The sequence below is a fragment of the Mus caroli genome, unplaced genomic scaffold (genome assembly GCF_978045245.1).
Source record: "Mus caroli unplaced genomic scaffold, Mus_caroli_1 scaffold_8, whole genome shotgun sequence".
NCBI classification, from domain to species: Eukaryota; Metazoa; Chordata; class Mammalia; order Rodentia; family Muridae; genus Mus; species Mus caroli.
Window position 1 is genome coordinate 25,793,005 of NW_028227263.1, and position 20,934 is coordinate 25,813,938.

Below are 20,934 nucleotides of genomic sequence, written 5' to 3' on the forward strand. Positions count from 1 at the left end.
GAGAGTATGGCTTTTTTTTTTTTTTAATGGGCTCCTCAAGAAAGGGTACAAATCAGATGGGAAAGGTTACTGAAAGGTCAGGCTAATGAATCATTTCAACCGATTAGAAAAATCAGGGGCACAAAGTCAGCAAGGGGAAAGATTTGTCAAGGAAATTACACATTACTGTGTTTCCTATATGATCAACTTGTGGGATGTGGCAAGTGGCAGAGTGACCACAGATCCAGAGAAATGGGAGGAGGAAAAAAGGAACAACTAGGAGGGATGAGGAGTCACCCTTTCATTCAGCAAATATTCGGTGTGTCTACACGGTATAAGCATAGATACATAAGGGCTGTCTGGTGAACCTGATCAAAGGGTGAGCAGTGTTGGTCAAGAGCAATCATATGTAACTAACTCATCATAGGAACTCCAGCAGCAAGGCTGGGGAAATGGCTTAGTTAGCAAATATGCACATAGCATAAGGACCTGAGTTCACCCTTCAGCTCCCAGGTAAAAAGCCAGCATGATGTCACACATTTGGAATCCTACAAATGGGGAGGTGGAGACAGGAAGTTCCAGGCCAATAAAAGACCCTGTCTTTAAAAAACAAGATGCCCCAGCACTTGGGAGGCAGAGGCAGGCAGATTTCTGAGTTTGAGGCCAGCCTGGTGTATAGAGTGAGTTCCAGAACAGCCAGGGTTATACCGAAAACTCTGTCTCAAAAAACCAAAACCAAAACCAAACCAGCCAAACAAAAAAGCCCCAAGGAAAGGTAGCTAAAGTTGACCTCTGGCTTGCGTGCGTGCATGTGTGTGTGTGTGTGTGTGTGTGTTCCCCACACAGTGGTGGGGAACAGAGAAAGAGGGAGGAGGAAAGAGAAGAAGAGGAGAGAGAATTCCAAAGAGCTTCATCAAAGCCATCATGAATGAAGCTTTGGGCTTACCTCCCTGCTGGGTTGGTGCAGAGAAGAATCAGAAGTGGTCCATGAACATCTGCTTCTTTTCACATGCTCAATTCCAGGGCACAGCATTCACACAGAGCAAATTGTGAATGATGCCTCTGTCATGCAGTAGCACTGGGCAATGTTTTAGTTTGGACAGCAGAGAATGGAGGGATTGGGGGGTCTTCATTACTTCCTGTGCTTCTCTACCCACCCCACTACCCTCTGAACCCCCTGAAACTGCCCAGAATCACTAGCTTAGGGGGTACTAGTCTAGCTTAAGAATTCAAAAAACTGAGAACATGTGTCCTTTGAACCTACCCCACTGGATGGATTAGTCTCTTACTGTGGCATTTCTCCCTCGCTTCTGGCAGATTTCAAAACCTCAGGTTTGTTCGAACAGCAGACTTACTGGCTGGAAAGTTGCCCTTGCTGCCTCACGAGTACAAGGAGGTGGTCCAGAAGCACTGCCGGGAGGCGCGTCATATTCTACTCACCAAGTCAGTGTCTCCCGCAGAAGCCCGGGATTCTAAAGGGTTAAACCTCCCTAAAAACGAGAGCTGATTCCCCCCAGAAATGATGGGAAGTTTGTTGACTTCCCACGATCCCTTCTTGACCTGTCCCTGTCATGTGCCTATCCTCTGGCAACCTTATATCCAACAGCCCTCTCTGCCCATCCCTCCCACACTCCCTCTGCCTTTTCAGAACCATGTTTGGTCAGGATACCACTCTCCTTGTGTCTTCCTTGTGATTCTCTCATTCTTGATGCTAAGGCATAAGGTACTGGAATGACTTGCATTGAAATGACCCAAAATAAGTAGCCTCAAGTTCCAAAGTTAGGGAGGCTTCAGACATTAGGCAATCCTTTGGCAAATCCTTTTCTTTAGCAAATGCATTCAGTACTATATCCAGAACCAAAGACACTACCAAGTGATGAGATTATCAGTCAGGCTGTCTTTTGCTGTAACAAATACCAGAGAACAATCAACTTAGGAAGACGCTCATATTTTCAGAGGTGTCTGCCCATCATGATGGGGTGAGACTGTGAGAGCTAAATGGCTCGCAACACAGTGGCCAGGAAGCAGAAAGAGAAAGCGCTGGAGGCTTCTTCCTTCTTGCTCATTTAGCTGAGCCTCCAGCCTGTGGTTCTACACTGTTAACGTTCCTCCCCCTTCCATCAATCCTCCTGGAGATAAGGTCACTCCCAGAAGTGTGCTTTAGTAACCTCCTAGGCTCCGAGAGCTCAGAGAGCCACTTAGGTGGGTGTTCTCCTGTCTCGGTAGATGGATCCCCACCTGTGCCCAGCTTTTTGTGACCCAGAAGGAACACTGGGTTCACTTCGCTCCCAAGAATGACTATGACTCCTCTCGAAACATTGAGGAATACTTCGCTTCTGTTGCTTCCTTCATGTCCCTACAGCTCCGAGAGTTGGTCATTAAGTCCCTCAGGGACCTCGTTTCTTTCTTCATGATACATAAGGTTTGTAGGGGAGTCCATACCCTCTCCTCAAGTTTATAACAGACAACAGAAAGGGAGGGTGAAAATTTTTTCTAAGAGGAAGATAAAATAACGTGAAAGAAGTAGAAATACGGAAATTAACAAGTGAAGGAAGCAGGGAGACTTACAAGAGATTTGTTTGTTTGTTTGTTTTTGTTTTTGTTCTTGTTTTTAGATCATTTTGAAGGGCAGGAAGGATTTAGAAATAGGACAGGAGCCATGGATTAAAATAAGCTATCCCATGGAAAGGCCTTGGGAACTAGAGAAGGCATAAGCTCCCGACAGGGAAGACTCGATTTTAAGCATGCCGATGTCCTTTCTCAGTGCTAGGATAACACTATGAATGGATAGCAGAACCTGATATATTTTGTATCTCCTAAAGGATGGAAATGATTTTAAGGAGCCTTACCAAGAGATGGACTTCTTTATACCTCAGCTAATAATGATTAAACTTGAAGTGAGAGATCCCATTATTGTCTTCAACCCAACTTTTGATGACTGCTGGCAATTAATAAAGAATTCCTTCTTGGAAATTATTAAGAATTCTGATGGGATCCCCAAGGTATAGTTTTTGCCTAATCGTTCATTTATATTTTTATATTTGAGTTTGTTACTAAATAATCAAATGGCTGGTTGCAACATCATGGTCCATGTGCTATTCTGTTAGGCAGTTTATCTTTGGGATTCATCCTCAATGCACCTCCTTGTTCTGAGGAAGATTAATATAGGTCTTTCCTACATCCCTCCTAAATTTCTGCCTTTGTATGTCACCCAAAAGGGAACAGACAATTTCCAAGGCATCCTACATGGGTTAAAAATTCTTTGAAGATGAGCTGGCATGAATTTTGCCAAAGATTTAAGCAAAAATAGATATTGCTTTGTGTTTTGAGGTTCCACGGCATCCATGGGTTTGTTTGCCACTGTAGGGTTCTAGGAAGAGAAGAAAACCCTTCCTTTCCTGGCTCAAGCTCTTTATTTTGAGCTTCATTTCCAGAGTGGAATCACAAGTAAACTTTGCCTACATGACCTAATGTTTTTCTATTTCCCTTTGTGTGGTTGGTATGACAAGAGGACCCATGTCTAGTTCCACATAGGAAAGGGACCTAGGAGATCTCTGTTTCTGTCTCTCTCTGCCTCTGTTTCCTCTGTCTCTGTCTCTCTGTCTCTCTGTCTCTCTCTCTGTCTCTCTCTCTGTCTCTCTCTCTCTCTCTCTCTCACACACGCACACACACACACACACTCGAAGCTAAGGACCTAAATGTAATCATTAGCAGCCGTGTTAAAGCCAGGCTCAGTGCCATGTGCCTACAATCCTGGCACAGGATAGATTGGTGGAGTTAGGACTGAGGCTTGCTGCCAGCTCGACTAGCAGAATTCGTGAGCTCTAGATTCAGTGAGAACCCTGTTTTAAAAAGTAAGATGGAGAACAATAGAGGAACACACATGATTTCATCCACACCCTCACACATACAGGCATGCAGAAATGAAAAGACATTAGGTAAAGTGGGAAAGGAGTCTCACACACACACAAATATGCACACATGCACACATGCAAACACAGACATACACAGTTTATGTTTATGGAGAAGCCTGTGACATGAAGATTCTAATTTCTCCAGCAACCCCTGTGCTTGGAATTTTGATATCAGCCAAGCTTGGTTGAACATGGAAATAGAAGGGGAAGGAGTGAGCACCTGTCTTACAATCAACATCCCTGCAAAGGAAAATGAAAGAGAAGACTGTAACTTGAAGGGATAAGTGTGGGGCTGGGGACACATGAAGTACATACCCCTTGAGTCTGTGTCTCTGCTGTTGACTGGCAGTGTTTACAAGCAGCTGGAGCTGGAGCTGGAGCTGGAAAGTCAGCTTCTGGGCTTCCATCAGCACTGCAAACAGCCTGGCAGGAACTGGTACTGGACTGAGTGTATTATAATGCCACAATGATGGACTCAGAGGTCACAGTTTCTAGCAGGTTGAAAAGCCAGCCCTACATACATACAAATCATGTTGTTACTAAACTATGGAAAGAAACCACAGGCACTGGGTTCTCTTCTAATGTCTGCAGTACCACCTTCCTCCCAAAACCTCAGGCTTTTTGCTTTGAACTTAATCGCAAAAATTTATATTATAGTCTGTAGGGTTGAATGTCTATGATATACACGTAAAACTAGCAGCAGATGAATGGATATCTCCTATGCCTTGCCCCATCAGGGATTACAATAAGTTGAAAAAGTTTCAAGCTGAAATTCAGCTCTGTGTGTGTGTGTGTGTGTTGTATTTGTTTATGTGGGTGTGTGTGTACCTATCTACATAAATACACATATATGTGATACAAGTGTGTGCATGCATGTCTGTGGAGAACAAAGGTTAAATGTCTTCTTAATCTATCTGGACATTATTTTGGGGACAGAATCTCTGACTGAACCTGGAGCTTTTCAGTTCCTCTAGGCAGGCTGGCCTGTGAGCTCTTCCTGCCTGCCGTCCCAGTACCAGAATCACAGACACCTCATTGTGCCCAGCATATACATGGGTCCCGGGGATCCAAACTCAGGTCCTTGAACTTATGTGGCAAGCACTTTACTCACTGAGCCATCCCCAGACCCCAGTAATAATTTAAACCATAAATAACATTTGAGCTGTAAAAAGGAAATTGTATCAGTGAGAAAGAGTTACTGAAGGAAACCAAAATAAATAGTGTGGGCCATGGGCCTGAGCAGTACCAACCAGGAAGACAAGGCTGATAAAATCCAGACTCAAGTGAAAGGGGTGAAAGAGATGCAGAAATCAAAGTTGAATGAAATGAGAGGCAAAATGTAGCACATAGAACTGCAATGGGCATCTTCCCCATGGCACCATATTACCTTTATATTCTAACTTTTCATTCTTTGAGGATTCTGTATATGTATACAATGAAATATAATCTACCCACCCTCAGTTCCCCATGTATCTCTCTTGTGTTCCTTTCATTATGAGGAGAGTGCATACAGGACTATGGAAAGAGGCTGCTGGGCCAGCCTTTGCCTTGATGGAGGAATCCACTCACTCAGCATTACAGGCAATACCAACATCAGAGATAGATATGGGGGAATCCTTGAACATGGTGGGGAGACCAAGAGTGCAGAATCAGAGAGCTGAAAGGATAGGTAGAAAGTTACAGTTTCGTGCATAGAACAGGATCATTCTTGTTTACATCTCAGAGTGTCCACTGGACACAGGAGAACCTCCACATCACCTCCACAAGGAGAATTTCTTTCTCTCACTCAAGACTTCTTCCCAACACAAGCTCCACAATTCCATTCACACGGAATCTATTGAAAGGCCTGGAGGATGTCAGCTGTGCTTCCCTGGGGCCCCTTTGCCCAGGCCCTGGACCAATGGCAGTCTTGTTTCTTGCTTTCAGGCTTTGCTTACAACATATCTACAACAAAGAAGTTGTCCTCCACCAGTCTAAAGCTTGTCACCCAAGGAGGACCAAGCTCACATGCACTCAGTTCCACCCTTTCTAAACTGCTGCTCTATCTCCTAAAAGGCAGATGTGTAATTTATAAGGCATAGAACCTTGGAGAGCAGTCTGAAGATCTTTGCTGAGTCCAGTCACTAAACATTATCAAAGCAGACAAAGCCCTGTGATATGGTAGTGAGTCTCTGGAAGGGACTCTACAGCCTGTAGGAGCCATGCACATGAAAGTACTCTTGGGGACACACATGCATATACCATTAAAGAGTTGGAGAGTTTGTGCTTGGGGGGCAATTATAAAGTACCCCACAAATAAAAATGGGATGGGAGTGTGCAGACAGGTGGTTCTCCAAAACTCTGTGGTTAGCTAACTTACCCGATAGATGAGCTCCAGGTTCAGTGAGAGACCCTGATTCAAAAAAATAGCCCTGTCTCAGGCTGTGTAGTGAGTGGCATATACCTGTGTACCCAGCACAGAAGCAGGTGAAATCTAGGCCAGCCAGGGCTACAAAACAAACAAACAAACAAACAAACAAACAAACAACCCTGTCTCAAAAAATAAAGTTGAGAGTGATCAAGGAAAACACTTAATATTGACCTCTGTGAACATATACCCATACCTGGTACACACATGTGCACACATCTACACAAATGCAGGCATACACCAGCGAGATGGAGGCATTGTTCTTTTATTTGTTCTTGTTTTTTTCTAAGCTAAGAGTATAACCCAGCACCTCTCTATTTTATACAGGTGAGAGATTCAGTGAGCAGTGACGTCCTTGGCATGCAGCACTGTTAGTGATGAAATCAGATTTTGAACCCAGTCCTCAGTTCTGATTAGGAGTGAAGGAAGTAGTGGGGAGGAGGGCAGTACCATTAGACTATTCATTTTCTGCATGCTATTTATTGAGCACTTACTAAGTACAAGGCTCTTGCTAGGCCTGAGAATACAACAATGTACATGTCAAATAAAGCCAGCCACTTAGGTTGTTGGGGAAATAGTGTAATTGGTAAAGTTTTTGTTACCTAAGTATAAGGACCTATGTTGGATGCTCAGAACCTGTGTAAAAAGTTAGGCATGATGACACATGCTTATAATCCAAGGGCTGCAGTTGGGTTGCAAAGACAAGAAGTTCCCTTGGGTTTGCTCGCCAGCCATTCTTAGCCTAATAGACAGCCAGGTCCCAGTAAGGAACCTTGTGCCAAAAAATGAGGTAGATGTTTCCTGAGGAATAACACCCCAGGTTGACCGCTGGCTTCAACATGTACCTGCACACACACACACACACACACACACACACACACACACACACACACACACATACACACAAATGAACACACATAAGCATTTACACATAAATTATTCCATTATAGTATTTATACTTCCAGGGTCACCTAGAATAGCTTATTGAATCGTCATTTAATTTCAAGAGTGATGAGTACCAAACAGATCAAATGGTGAACAATTAAACAGAGAAACCCACCGCCTTTGGGAGCCCAGAAGAATTCTCTAAGAGCATGAGATGGGAAAGGAACAGAAGCTGAAGGGACAAGAGAGAGTGGGAAAGTGGAAGGGGAGAAGGAAGATGGAGAGGTAGACGGACAGCAGGGCAGTTCCACCAGTAGCCAAGAGGAACGAAAGCAAAACTACAAACAGTCACACCCCTGAATCGAGTCCACAGGCAAGAGCCTGTGTTGGAAGGAAGCCTTTGGCGTCTTATATCCGTGTGAGTCCGTACCTAAGAGTGACTTCTGTTCTTCAGGTGGAATCTATACTCTTCCCGGATTTGAAAGGCTACAGCATGATTCTTGGAACTGTTAACCCCGAAGAAAGCCTTGTTTCAGATTTTTTGGATCAGACTTTAGAGGTATTTAAGAAAAATCAAGTTGGACCTTACAAGTAAGTTGGTTTTGCTCTCTCTTTAGAACTGAGTTGGCTATAAAGCTTCTAGTGTTGATTCTCGGTCGTCATCAAACAGTCCCTGCCCCCCCCCCACACACACACACACACTGAAACACATGGATAAGAACACTGGTCAGTCCTTACCCACACTGTATGACTGTCTGACTTCATCCGCATTTTACAGACAGGAGAGTGTAACTTTCCCACTGCTAAGCTGAAATAAATAGGAAAGCCAAGACTCAAGTTCAGGTGCAGATCCTGCTGGTCCTTAAAAAAAAAAAATCCATATCCACAGGGTCATTGGAGATTTCTGGAATTTAGAAAAATAATATCCTGCAAGATCTGGGACAACCAACTTTTAATTCTCCTGTGAAACTTGCAATTGTATTTCAGGTTTTGTTTGTTTTAGAGTCAGGTTCTCACTATGTAGCTCATCCAGGTCCCCAAACCATGATCCTCCTGCCTCAGCCTCCCAAATAACAGGATTGCAGGTGTGCACCTGCATGAAACCCATACAGGTCATGAAACCCATGAACGGTCTCAACCAATAGGCTCACATCAGTGTAGGACAGCTTTCCACATAAAATATTTCCCTCTAAACGCATCTTAAGTTTGGAAGTCACATGACGAGATCATTCTAAAACAGTGACCACTCAGTTTGCCAGCAAATGAATCTGATGCAAATGTGTTTAGTTAACAATTCTGAGGGAAGAACTTTCTGTTGTGGGGGCTGAGACCATCCTGTATATGCTGGGATGTGTAGCACAATACTCAGCTGTACCATGATATGCCAAGAGGAACTGCCCTACTGTGACAACTGGAAGTGTTTCCAGATGTGGGGCAAAATCCCTTCAATTGAGAACATTGCTTTATCTGTGTAGAAACCAGTCTCACGTTTGGAATCCTGCCTTGGTGTGTTTTATATGGAGGCTTCCCTGCTCATGGGTCTTACACATCCACTTCTTTCTACACTGACAGCAGTGCTAGGGCTTCTCTTCAGTCCCAGGGTATCTGTGGGATTGTTTGACACTTAGAAGTGTACCTCAGGGTTCCACCAAGCCATTCTGCATACTTAGTACCATCTTTATGTTAACCCAAACTTATTTTAAGTCAAACCATCCTAGATGTATCATCCAGTTGGGAGAAGATTACCCAACCATTCCTGCACGATCTGAAAACAGATGAATCTAATTCCATATGACCTAAGTTACCTAATTCCAAATTTCATCTGAAAACTAGGCATAGAATTTGGGGGTTAGAAAGAAAGCTGAGTGAGGATGCTTGCTTTACATTTACTATACGTCAGCATAGCATTAATTGTTCTACATCTCTTATTATAGTTAGGGTTTATTATAACGTTATAAAATATGGTTTTTTATAGCCACTTAAAATAAAAACGCAATGCTGGTCTTAAAAAAAAACAGCTAAGTATCTTCTCTAAACTTGTGCAGAAAGGAAGTCCCAAGATTGGGATTAGAAGCTAAAATCCTGAATTTCTAATTATATTTTCATTTTATTGTTCTTTCTTGGTTTGAGTTCTTGTTTTAAGTACTATTACCTATCTTAGTTCCTCCCTCGCTCATCTAATTCCCTGACCTGTGTTTATGTGCTTTGTGCTGTGTTCTTCAACACGAAAGATACTTAAATGTATACAAGAAATATGATGACTTGCTGGACAACATGGCAGAGCAGGGCATCCGTGAATTCCTGAAAGAAAAACATGAAATTGAGGACTTTGTGACGGTAAGAGATGCCACTTAGAGTGTCACACCCTGGTCTCATGTGCTACAGTCAGTTTGTTGAGAAATCAGTGTTTTGCTACAAGCACCAAGCTTAGTGTGGGACTAGAATTGGCCAAGGGGAAGAGGCTCTGGGCAAGGAGTCGAGCTCAAATAGTGATTAAATTATGAATGTGCTTCTTTCTATAGAGTATCAATAGCATAAAAAAGAGGAAAAATGAAATTGCATCCATGCACATCACCGTGCCTTTGGCCATGTTCTGTCTTGATGCCGTGTTCCTAAATTATGACCTCTGTGAGCGAGCCCAAAATCTTAAAGACAATTTGATTCTGTATCAAGTGAATGTAAACCGGGAAACCAATACCAGGTATAAAAATTCTAGGAAAAATATCGGGCTGTGCATATGGCTTAGTGGTTAAGGCTCTTGCCACGCAAGTGTGAGGACTAGAGTTTGGATTCCCGGAACTCACCTACGTGCCATCTGGGTGTGGTATGCCACCTATATTTTCAGCTTGGGAAGGCAGAGAGGCAAAGGAGGATGATTTCTCACATCAACCACAGACCTCCACACTGGTGTAAACTAGATATGCACATTATGATGACGGTAGTGGTGGTGGTGGTGAGGGTAGTGGTGGTGGTAGCGATAGTGATTGTAAAGGAGATGATGGTGATGGTGGTCGTAGTGGTGGTGATGATGGTGACAGCAATGGCGATGGTGATGATGGTGGTCATGACCATTTTTTTCTCTGTAGCATTTGCAATCAGTACGGCACCATTGCTGACAAAGTCAGTGAGATCCCTGCCAATACTGCGGAGCTAGTAGCACTCATCGAATACTTAAAGAAATCCAGTGATGTTACTGTGTTCAAGCTCAGGAGGCAACTCAGAGATGCAAGTGAACGGCTTGAGTTCCTGATGGATTATGCAGACTTGCCCAGTAAGTCTGTGCCATACGTGTGCTCGCGCATGCTTGTGTTTCTCTATAAATATGAAAATGTGATGTATTTATACTTTAAGAATAAAAATTTGGGAGAAAGTAGGTTCAAGAAATCCCACTACCTAGTGTTAGGAAAGCTGGTTTCCAAATGCCCACATCTTAGATGTACTAATTTATACTCTTATACACAAGAATTTGAATCACATGAAAGTAATCTTGTTGAGCAAAAGGAATATACATCTAGAAGCTTGACCTACAGTTTTTAGTCCCCTATGTTGGTATCTAATGCCTGATGTCCATGATTAGTTAGTATCAAATGCAGAGTCTTTTGATAAACCGGTCATTTCCTTTGTCTATAATTTTAATATGGTCTACCTGTGGATGGCCAGAACCTGTTTTGTATACTTTAGAAGGAAAACAAAAGTCCAAGTCCCTTTAAATCCCTTAAAGGCTTTCTTGGATCAAGTTGGAGTTTTAAAGTAAGGACTAAATTACAAGGGAAAAATTCCTGTTCTTCAGAAGTCATTTCTAGCTGAAAACAATTATGAACTACATGGTCCAAACTGTATTGTGTTATGGAGCATTGACAGTGACGGGGAATGCAAAGTGATTGCCTAAGCAGTCACTCTTACATTCAGATGTTGTGCCATCATCTACATGGGGACATGTTAGACTCTCAGTGGATCTCTACCTCCTAAATCCACAAGGACACCATTAACCAGAGCTATGATGGATGTGGTGTATGTATAGCATTGAAACTGTCACTGCCATTCTTGCAGATGCGGTGAGGTGCTAAAAGAAAAGGAACTCCATCCTATGTTTATAACTGTTCTCAGAAGCCAACCAGGCAGAGTGTTTAGAGCAGAGGCCTAAGGATTGGTTAGGCTTGGACTTGAAGTCTGTCATCAAGCAGTGCAACCATGGCCATGTAAACTCACTGTTTTGTTTCCCATCTGTGAAAATAAGAATAGTAATGTTGTCTGCATGCTAGCATGGTCTCTAGTAAGTGCCCAGTGAACACTGGCTTTCACTCACCCATAGGAACCCATTCATTTACTGCCACCCCACAGAAGTGGGACTTCTGATGACCCTTTACCTGCTGAATTGATTCCCCACACCCTGAACAGCACCTTGCAACAGACTCTATGTTTTTCAGATGAAGATATCAAACTGAACAGCAACCTGTTCCTCTGGCCTGACCAGATAGAAGATGTCTTTGAAAGTAGCCGAAATCTACTCATGAGCAAGAGGGATCAGGCAGAGATGGACCTCATTAAAAGGTACAGGGAGAGCCTGGGGTTACTTTGGGAATGAGGCCAGGTTTTCTAAAAAAAAAAAAAAAAAAAAACCACGCACTCTGAAGATTTCTGGTTCTTTCTAGAGCTCCCCACAGATGTGTGTGGGCAATGCTTGAGGAGTTTGGTAGAGAAGGAAGTCAGGACTGCTTCACTGTAATAAGCCCCTCCTCCCTGGTTTGAATAGCAAGAATGGTACACAGAGAGAAAGACAAAAACAGTAGCTTATAATAACTACCTCCACGGGAATGAGAGCAGAAGTGTCAGCCTTGCCCTGGAGACCTGGTGCTGTGAGCTCTCAGGACAGGGAGAATGAAGGCATGGTGTGTGTGTGGCGGGGGAGGTGAGTCACTGTCTGTTCTGCAGCTGCTCCTTTTCAGTGCTAATGCAGCTGTAAAATGTGTCTCTCTTCATTCTGTGACATAGGCAGTCACAATGGACTTTTACTATGTGCTGTCCTCCGTTCAAGACATGAGTGTGTATCTGGCTATCAAATTAATGTTTTAACCCAGCGACAAAGAAACACAGAAGACTAAGAGTACTTTTCTACCTAAAGCTTGGTTCCTATCTAACTCTAGATCCCACCTTTCAGATCCTAAAACTTAGCCTGCGGGGCAGACTGATTTCTTTTTACGTTCATAGGTTTACGTTTCAATGCAGTTTGGATTTTTCAGAAAAATAGGAATTTTATGGAAAACCACAAGGAATTCCAGTATATGTCCCACCCCATCCCCCCATGCAGACATATGCAGCACCTGCCAGGCCTGCACAGTTAAGGCTAAGCAGAAAGCAAAGCCAAGCAGGGTATACCCGAGTCTACCTCACCATGCTGAAGGAATGAGGTGAGATGTGCTGATGATTGTGTGCACAGTGTGAGCATTCCAAAACTACATGCTTCCTCCCCCTTTAACAGGGAATTCTGTTGGCTGAGAAATGCTTTCTAATCTCCAAAACATTGTGGGTGTGCTGTTATTACCGTAATCGGTAATAACCAGGCATGGTGGCTGGCTATGAATCCCAGCACTCAGAAGGCAGAAGCAGGCAGGGTATTTGTGAGTCAGAGGCCTGCCTGCTCTACATAGTGAGTCCCAGGACAATCAGGGCCACATAAAGAGACCCTGTCCTTAATAAAATAAGATTATCACTGTAAGTATGAGGTGTGATGGGAGGCAGTACATGTGTGGGGACCAGCTTTCGGGGGAGCAATAGTGCTACTTGCAGTATAGGAGGAGTCCGGGCAGGGACTCTCTGTTGGACTCATCAGCTTGTGCTGCATGCTAACAACAGAGGCTCCACGAGGCAGCCCAGCTCAGGTCTCCCTTCCATAAATGTTGACTGCCCATTGTTCCATATCAAACCTAAGGGAGGGAGGCTGAACAATGGCCATGTGCTGGTCTATTTTCTATGGAAACAATCTTGCCTCCTCTTCAAGGTAGCAGACCTTACTTTCCAATTCACATCAATTCTGGGGTTCAATGTCAAGCATTCTCCCACCTCCTGCTGCTGTCCAGTCTCTTCCCAGAGGATTACTTCCAGTCTGTAGCCCCTCGTTTTATTGTCTGTTGGATCTAGGCTGGGCTCAGGCAATGGTGAGTCCTTCATGTTCCAGTGAAGCTGGAACATGATCAAAGGGCTTTCTTTCCTCCCTTGCCCTGTTTGGCTCTGGGCACCATTACAAGCATCCCTCTGAATGCCAATGCTTGCTCTTCTGTAGTTCCAGTTCTTTTTGTCCTCTTGGCCACAGAGGTCATAACACTTCCCTTTGGTGCTAGTAGCTAGTTAACCTTCTGTTGTTTGTGTTGGTTACTTTTGCATTACGACCACACATCTGGCAGAAACAATGTAAGAGAATAAAGATTTATTTCAGCATGTGCTTTAAGAGGCTTTGAGTCAATTATGGGGCCAAGGTAGGGCAGAGCTGCTCAGAAGTGTGTGATGGAGGCTGTTCGTGTCATGATAGGCAGTGAAGCAGAGAGAACAGGGGCTGGGCCATAATCTTCAAAGGTTACCTCTAGTATCTATTTCCATTAGCTAGACCTGGACTTCTAAAGGTTCCACTGACTCCCAAAACAGTACCACCAACTGGAGAGTCAGCATTTAAAACATACTGTGTTGGACTTTGTAGACTCAAAGCAAAACTTTTTAAAACCCAACTTGTTATCTACTCCTGTTAGGAGTCCTAAGTTCAAGTTTTTAAATTTCTTACTTTCGTTGGTTGGTTGGTTGGTTGGTTGGTCGGTTTTTCAAGACAGGGTTTCTCTGTGTAACGCTGACTATGCTGGAACTCACTCTGTAGACCAGACCAGCCTCAAACTTGGAGATCCACCTGCCTCTGCTGCCCAAGTGCTGGGATTAAAGGTGTGCGCCACCACTGCCTGACTACTTACTTTGTTCTTCAGAGTGAATTTCATTTTGTGCCAGAATTGTGGCCAATCACTGCCATTAAATCCCTCTATTTCACTTGGACCCCAACAAAGCACAGACATTACATTGTGCTAAGCCATTATGCAAAATCACAAAGGATAATCATGGTAATATTCTCATGTGGTCACCATGTCTGTACTGTTGTCCCCTAGCAAAAATCGTAACTCCTCTTCTCAGGTCTTTCTCTTTTATGCAGATACAGTGTTTAGAGACTCGGAGATGTAAAAAGATATGCTGCAGCTGTAGCTGTGTAGACAACAGCATAGTCCACCTTGCCCCCCATCCTGCTTATTGTAGATTTAATGTTGAATACAAATGGCGGACAACACATGAGTGTGAGCTACACTCTCCCATGGAGTATAGTGGAAGATTCTTTGGCATCTTGGAAAAAGAAGGGAAGATGGCTGAGGGAATGGGTCTACAAAAAGCTCCAAGGATTTAGACACAGCACTGTGCTTTCCAGGTGGTGGGTGCTGGAGGTTTTGGTGAGACTTGTTCACAATTAGGATACTTTTAATGCCTTCGGGAGTCTAAAATAACAGCTTATTACAAAAAAAAATACAAAAAACAAAAATAAACAAAGGCTGGGAAGAGAAATCAAACAAAAAGAAACAAAAGAGGGATGTCTTTGTAAGCAGCTCAGACAATCAAGCAAAAGATGGGGTGGCAAAGGCCAGTGACCCTTCTTCCCCTTTGTGGTCCATTGCCATTGCTCACCTCAGAGTCCCTGCCCTTGTGTGAGTGACAGGTGGAAGGGAAAATGGAAGACAGAGTGGGAACATGCAGTTGTTCTATGAAGAAAATGGGCAGGAAACCAGCATGGTGGTTGTACCTGGTGTAAGTCAGAGGAGGGCTCATTTTGGAAGATACTTGATGAGAAGTACCCAAGGGAAGATGTGGAAAAGGAAAGAGCTAAGTACGACATAGACAGCATTGAGCAACAGCTCCCCAGCAGAGGACTTGCTCTGAGGATGGCTGTTCAGCAGAAGTTATAAAATCAGAGAAATGGATGCTTAAGGTCTCAGTAATGAGTGTGTATTTCATTTTACAACCACAGTAGAAAGGTATCGAAGATTTCCCAACCTGGGACCAGAAAGGGTGTACTATGTCTTCCTTTTATGTTCCACTTACTTGAATGAGAAGCGCACTCCATCATTCCTCTCCAATTTCTTTTATTCTATGAATCTCCCAGACACTTTCAACTTCTATGTTTCCCTTTCAATTTATTTATTTACTTATTTTTGAGAAACTGAGTTGTTTGGTGACAACTTTAGAGTTTTCTGATTATACCTCTAAGATGTCTTTTTACTATGCTTGTCTACCTTCTTCTGCTTCCTGTGAGGTATTAAAAGTTGATTTCATCTTGCTACTAATATGTAACCATATGCAATAGAAAGAAAAATGAACTGGCAAGATGACTCAGTGGATAAGAATATTTGCCACACCGAACCAATGACTTGAGCTCAATCCCTAGAACATGTGGTTAAAAAAGAGAGCCAACTCCTGAAAGTTGTACTCTAATGCCCACATGCTCCTACAATTCATTACAAACATACATACACACACACACACACACACACACACACACACACACACACACACACACACACACTTGTTGACATCTGGATCCCCAGAAGCCATATAAAATGTCAGATGGGCATAGATGGCAGCCACCTTTAGTTTCAGCATCAGGGTTCTCCAGTGCAAATTAGCTATATTGTCAAGCTCAGGATTTGATTAAGAAACCCAGCTTTGATGAATAAGGTAGAAGAAAACTCCAAGCCAAATCAATCTTGGCTTCACATGCACGAGCACGCACATGCATGTGTGTGCCAACATACATGCATACCATGCACAGAGGAAAACTGAAAAAAAATACAAAGTAAATGAAAAATGTTAATCAGTTAGAATAAAAAATATTAGTGGCACCGAGATGCTTGTTTTGCCATAAAACCTTCTCCGACCCCACAGAGACTCTTTGAGAAATTGCATCCCATTCAGAAACTAAAGCTGATTGGCAAACATAGGCTATGTGACAAACATGAGGTGTGGAGGGTCAAATTTACCTTGGCCAAGACTCGCAAGGCCTTCCAGAAGCTGATGATACTGGACTAATAGGACCCAGGGCATCTTTCTGAGGGCAATGTCCTTCTGCAGTGATCCATTAGCATTGGGGTGCTGGATGGGGGAACTGGATTATATGTAGGCCTGAAGACTAAGGATTTCTTGGAGAATCAGCTTCAGGCCCAGGTCTATAAGATGTACCTGGGCAAGGCTATCCACTACACCTGCATGCTCATCCACCAGCACCATATCAGAGTCAGTAAGAGGTGATGCACATTCCACCCTTCATTATATGACTGGCCTCCCAGAAGCATGCTGACACCTCCCTTTGCTCTCCTAATAGTAGTGGCCACCTAGGCCATGTGAAGAATGCCAAGAAGGACCAACGTGGCACAAGAGCTGTGATGATGAAGCAGAGGAGGAAGCCATACCTCCACAGGCTAGAGGACTGTCTAATTTGGAGTTGGCTAATAACACACTGGGGATGGGAGGAATCAGTGGTTCAAAGGTGGTTACTCAGATAGCTAAAAGAAAAGAAAAGCAGACATCAATTCTTACATATAAATTGCATGACCTAGTACATAATTCAAATAGAAGAGTAACCTGAATATGGAAATATGGAGATAATGGAATAAGCAGTAATCTTGATTCACCAGCAGGGTGTGTCTCTCACTCACTCTCTCTGCAGATAATGTCAACATGAAAATGCAGCTTCTACCTCACAGCGGGTTAAGCAGAGTTTATTCTGGAGCTAAAAACTAGTGCCCATATTAGATTCGGGTTACCCCTAAACTCTGTGTTCCCATCTGGTAACAGTCTGATGAAGTTTTTACAGAAGCCAAAAAAAAAAAAGTTATAAATTGAGGCCCTTTCAGATACATTGGTAGAAACATCAGGCAGTTGAGTTATAGCAAAAGCAGACAGATTGTGTTGCCAGCCCAGATGCTGACATCAGTCTTAGCATTTGGTGGCCAGAAGCTAGTGGTCTACAAGGCTAATGCGTTCCAAAAGGCTTAGTCACAAGGACATTAGGTAAGACACAGAGGTGAGCAAGAGAGCTAGAGATAGCCCAGGAGAAATTATAATTAGACGTTGGGACCTGCAGTATCTCAACCTCTCCACGATCACTGAAATTTCAGTTAATCGGCTTTGCAGAGAAGGTCAGTGGGAGGTGGGACTCTTTCTCAGGGCTTCCATCCATAATAGCATATCAAAAATCCTACAATATAAAATGTCTATTCTTAAACATTCATTAATAACTAGCCATGTTTCAGGACTCAGAAAAAAAGTATAAGGATCAGAAATTATATAATTGTATATACTAGATATCTACTGCAACATAACACAACATAGCATCTTCAAGGAGGAATTATCTCTCAGTGTCGCTGGGTCAGAACTCCCAAGAGCCACTCATTTGTATGTCTGGTTGTATGTCTCTGGTACCAGATTTTCTGTGAAGCTGGAGTCAGAATACTAGCCCAGGCTGTACACTTGTCTGAGGGTTTCATTGGCTGACATCTAATTCTGGTCTTGTTCCATGGTTATTAGCAGGTTTGAGCACATCATTGGCCCTTGACTCTATCCCTCACCACATGAGCCTCTTCACTGGGGAGTAGCTTTCCTTCAGAGTAAGACAGAAAGAGTAAGCAAAGGAAACAGAAACTAACCTTCTTCTGAACTTTCTCGAGGGAACAACCCATCCCTTTTATAAGAAGTGAATTACCACGTCTAGCCCAAGCTCGAGGGAGCCAATTATTCAGTGTATGAGACAGGATGTAGAGGTCATACCAGAGTCTGCCTCCCACATGGTGCAAGTAGGGATGAAACATAAACCGAATCACTTGAAAAGTAACCCTCTTAAAGTACTTTTATGAGGAAAAAGAAGTATTTAAAGTTAAAATATTTTAAAAGAATATGTAAAATTGTCATTATAAAATTAAGCACCTAAGAGCAAAATTTATGGGTATCACTAGTGCTGTTCTTGGTGATAAGCTCATTCAATGGATATTGGTCGTCTGCATGCCCAACACTCTGAAACTGCTGGATACATGTGGAATTAATGAAGAAAATGTATAGATTTACATTCTAGTCAATGAGAAGAAATACTTGTATAGTGATTGTGATAAATGAAGCTCAGAACTGAGTGATGTCATATTAGAGTTATTAAGTTCATACTTTTTCTTCATTGCATACTGAAGTATAGAGAATTTAAGTGATGTGCTCAAAGACCATGTAGCTATTAAACATCTAGACTTCCGAGGCAAGCAATCCTGGCTCTAGATCCTAGCCACTAAACAATAGATCACCTACTAAAACTGAGTAAAGGAAGAAACAAATTGAGATCAGATTTGTTGATCATATGGATGGGGTAGACAAATCTGGAAGACCTCTCCAATCACTCCAGCTACAATGGATAACACAAGGCAGTCTGTTCACTCTATTTGTTTTCTTTAGGGCATTTGTTACTATCAGAAGCGTCTTTATAGATTTATTCATCTGTCTTTATATCTAGGGGTTTACCAATCCATCCATCCATCCACCCACCCCACACACCCATCCATCCATCCATCAACTCACTAATCCATTATTGTTTAGCTCTCCTCCCAACTAAAATGAATGTTCCAAGAGGATATAGATATTAATAGCACACGTCAAAGATAATTTTCTGATGTCTAGTTCTGGGATATATCAATCTTCAATAATAAATATCTAATGGTGCAATGAATAGATAATGCATAAAACACATATCTGAGCATGTATTTATCTGAACAGGAAAATTTCCTCAGCATGTTTAGTCACCAATTGGCTTATACCAGCCCATCTCTAGTCCATGGATCATATGTGTTTTGTTTTTATTTCTTCTTTGCTTGTCTTTAGATAGATGCAGAATCGGGGAAGTGTCAAAATGAGAAACTCTTCCCAGGATGATAACTTGGGAAGAGCAAAAAAATGGGAGAGTCTGATGTGATGGGCTTTCTTTGCTGTCAGGTGCTCAGAATTTGAGTCGAGACTTGAAGGCTATAGCAAAGAGCTGGAAATGTTTCGGAAGCGTGAAGTGATGACTACCGAAGAAATGAAGAACAATGTGGAAAAGCTTCATGACCTCTCCAAGAACCTAGATCTGGCGCTGACCGAATTTGAGGTTTGGAATTTTGTGATAGGGACTTGGGACCCTAAGTGTTGGTCATTTTGGTTCTTAGTTTATGCATAAGACAGCTGTCAGGTACATAGCACTCCGTGCTTGGCCCACCCTCTCTTGAGCATGGTCAGCTACCTCTCCCCACATGTTATCTATATTTCAACAGATATTTGTAAGTCATGTAGCACCCAAAGACATTAAAGCACGGTAACTACTTATGCCTGTTGTGTATCCATTATGTGCTGAGTGATGGGGCAAGGGCTTTGTATAAATGTCTCAATGCCTAGGACAAACCTTTGGGGTTTGTTATCTCCTAGCCCCACTTAAAGTAGGGGGGGTGAGACTTGGAGCCACTAAGCTACTTTCTCCAAAGGTCAATTAACAAGTTGTTTCATTTTGTTTTTAAACACTGAAGTTCTTACCCTTGAGGCAAGTTAATGTAAGAAGAGTTGTAAGCAGTCATATGAACAAGTAGATTTTATGTAGAAGTTATGAACATGTATGGAGGTCTGCTGGGTGTTAGGAACAAAGATGACAGAGAAAGCATCACATTGTTAGTTTCTAGCAGCTAGACCTCAGGTACCATGGCTCTCAGAGGCTACGTCTGCCCATTGAATGAACATCTGCCTTCTCCACTTGGCTTTCTCGGGGCTGAGGAATTTGTCATGGAGGTTCTCAGGGTCCAAGGTTTCCATCTATCTGAAAGACAACCTCCTCTTTTTCCTCACAGTTGATCAACAAAGAGGAGGAGCTGCTGGAGAAGGAGAAGAGCTCCTTCCCTCTTCTTCAAACCCTGATGGTCAACAAAATCCCCTACGAGCAGCTGTGGGTCACAGCCTATGAGTTCAGCACCAAGTCAGAGGAGTGGATGAATGGTATACCAAGCTCTGGCCCTGCTGGGTACCAGGGATGGAGGTGGGGATGCGGGTCTCCCTAGCCAACTCGAAAACCAGATTTACTCTTTGGATTCCAACCCTCTTGAGAAAAAGTCGCCATAGTCTATATTTTCAGACGTAATAACAAGGGGAGATAAGGAACCAAAAAGCAAGAGACCTATTAAGGGATTTAAATCAGATCTACACCCAGAGTTTTTGTCATACTGATGATTCCAAGAAGCAGGGAAGAGGTTGAGAACTGTTCCTCTGTGGTGCTGCTTTAAGAAGAGCCCGAGTGCCTTGGGGGCATCTAAAATCTACCCTTCACTCTAGGCTCTGAAGTCTAGGGAGAGGGCAGAACCAACAGACCAATAATAGACATATAAGGAAGGAGGAAGGGGCCATTCCTCATCCTGGAAGGGGCTTCTGTGCCAATTTAGTCTGCCAGCACCTACTTTTTCTTGTAAGTTTTAGTGACAAAAACACTGAGCTGCCAAGATATGTTAGGTGATTAGTTAAGTTGCATTTGATCTAGGCAGCCCTGGGGACTTGGGGATGTTTATGAGTCATTTAGCTGTATCATAATGCAAGGTAGTAATGCTAATCTAGAATGTTCCAACAGGAAGTACGAGCAGTACCATGGGAAGATCTGGGCTGAATGTGAAAGTCAAATGCTAAAAC

General features: G+C 43.0%; 1 protein-coding gene across 3 annotated transcripts in view; it reads left to right on the forward strand.

Moving 5' to 3' along the window:
* The window catches only part of Dnah3 (dynein axonemal heavy chain 3), a 164,187-nt gene that overhangs the window by 15,090 nt on the left and 128,163 nt on the right, over positions 1-20,934 (forward strand). For all 3 annotated transcript variants that reach the window (XM_085841357.1, XM_021168736.3, XM_085841358.1), the window contains 10 exons: positions 1,297-1,422; positions 2,206-2,401; positions 2,802-2,981; positions 7,640-7,776; positions 9,417-9,522; positions 9,708-9,886; positions 10,272-10,456; positions 11,613-11,736; positions 19,228-19,381; positions 20,109-20,253. In XM_085841357.1, the coding sequence (XP_085697483.1) occupies positions 1,297-1,422; positions 2,206-2,401; positions 2,802-2,981; positions 7,640-7,776; positions 9,417-9,522; positions 9,708-9,886; positions 10,272-10,456; positions 11,613-11,736; positions 19,228-19,381; positions 20,109-20,253 (1,532 nt within the window). The remainder of the gene's footprint in view (positions 1-1,296; positions 1,423-2,205; positions 2,402-2,801; positions 2,982-7,639; positions 7,777-9,416; positions 9,523-9,707; positions 9,887-10,271; positions 10,457-11,612; positions 11,737-19,227; positions 19,382-20,108; positions 20,254-20,934) is intronic.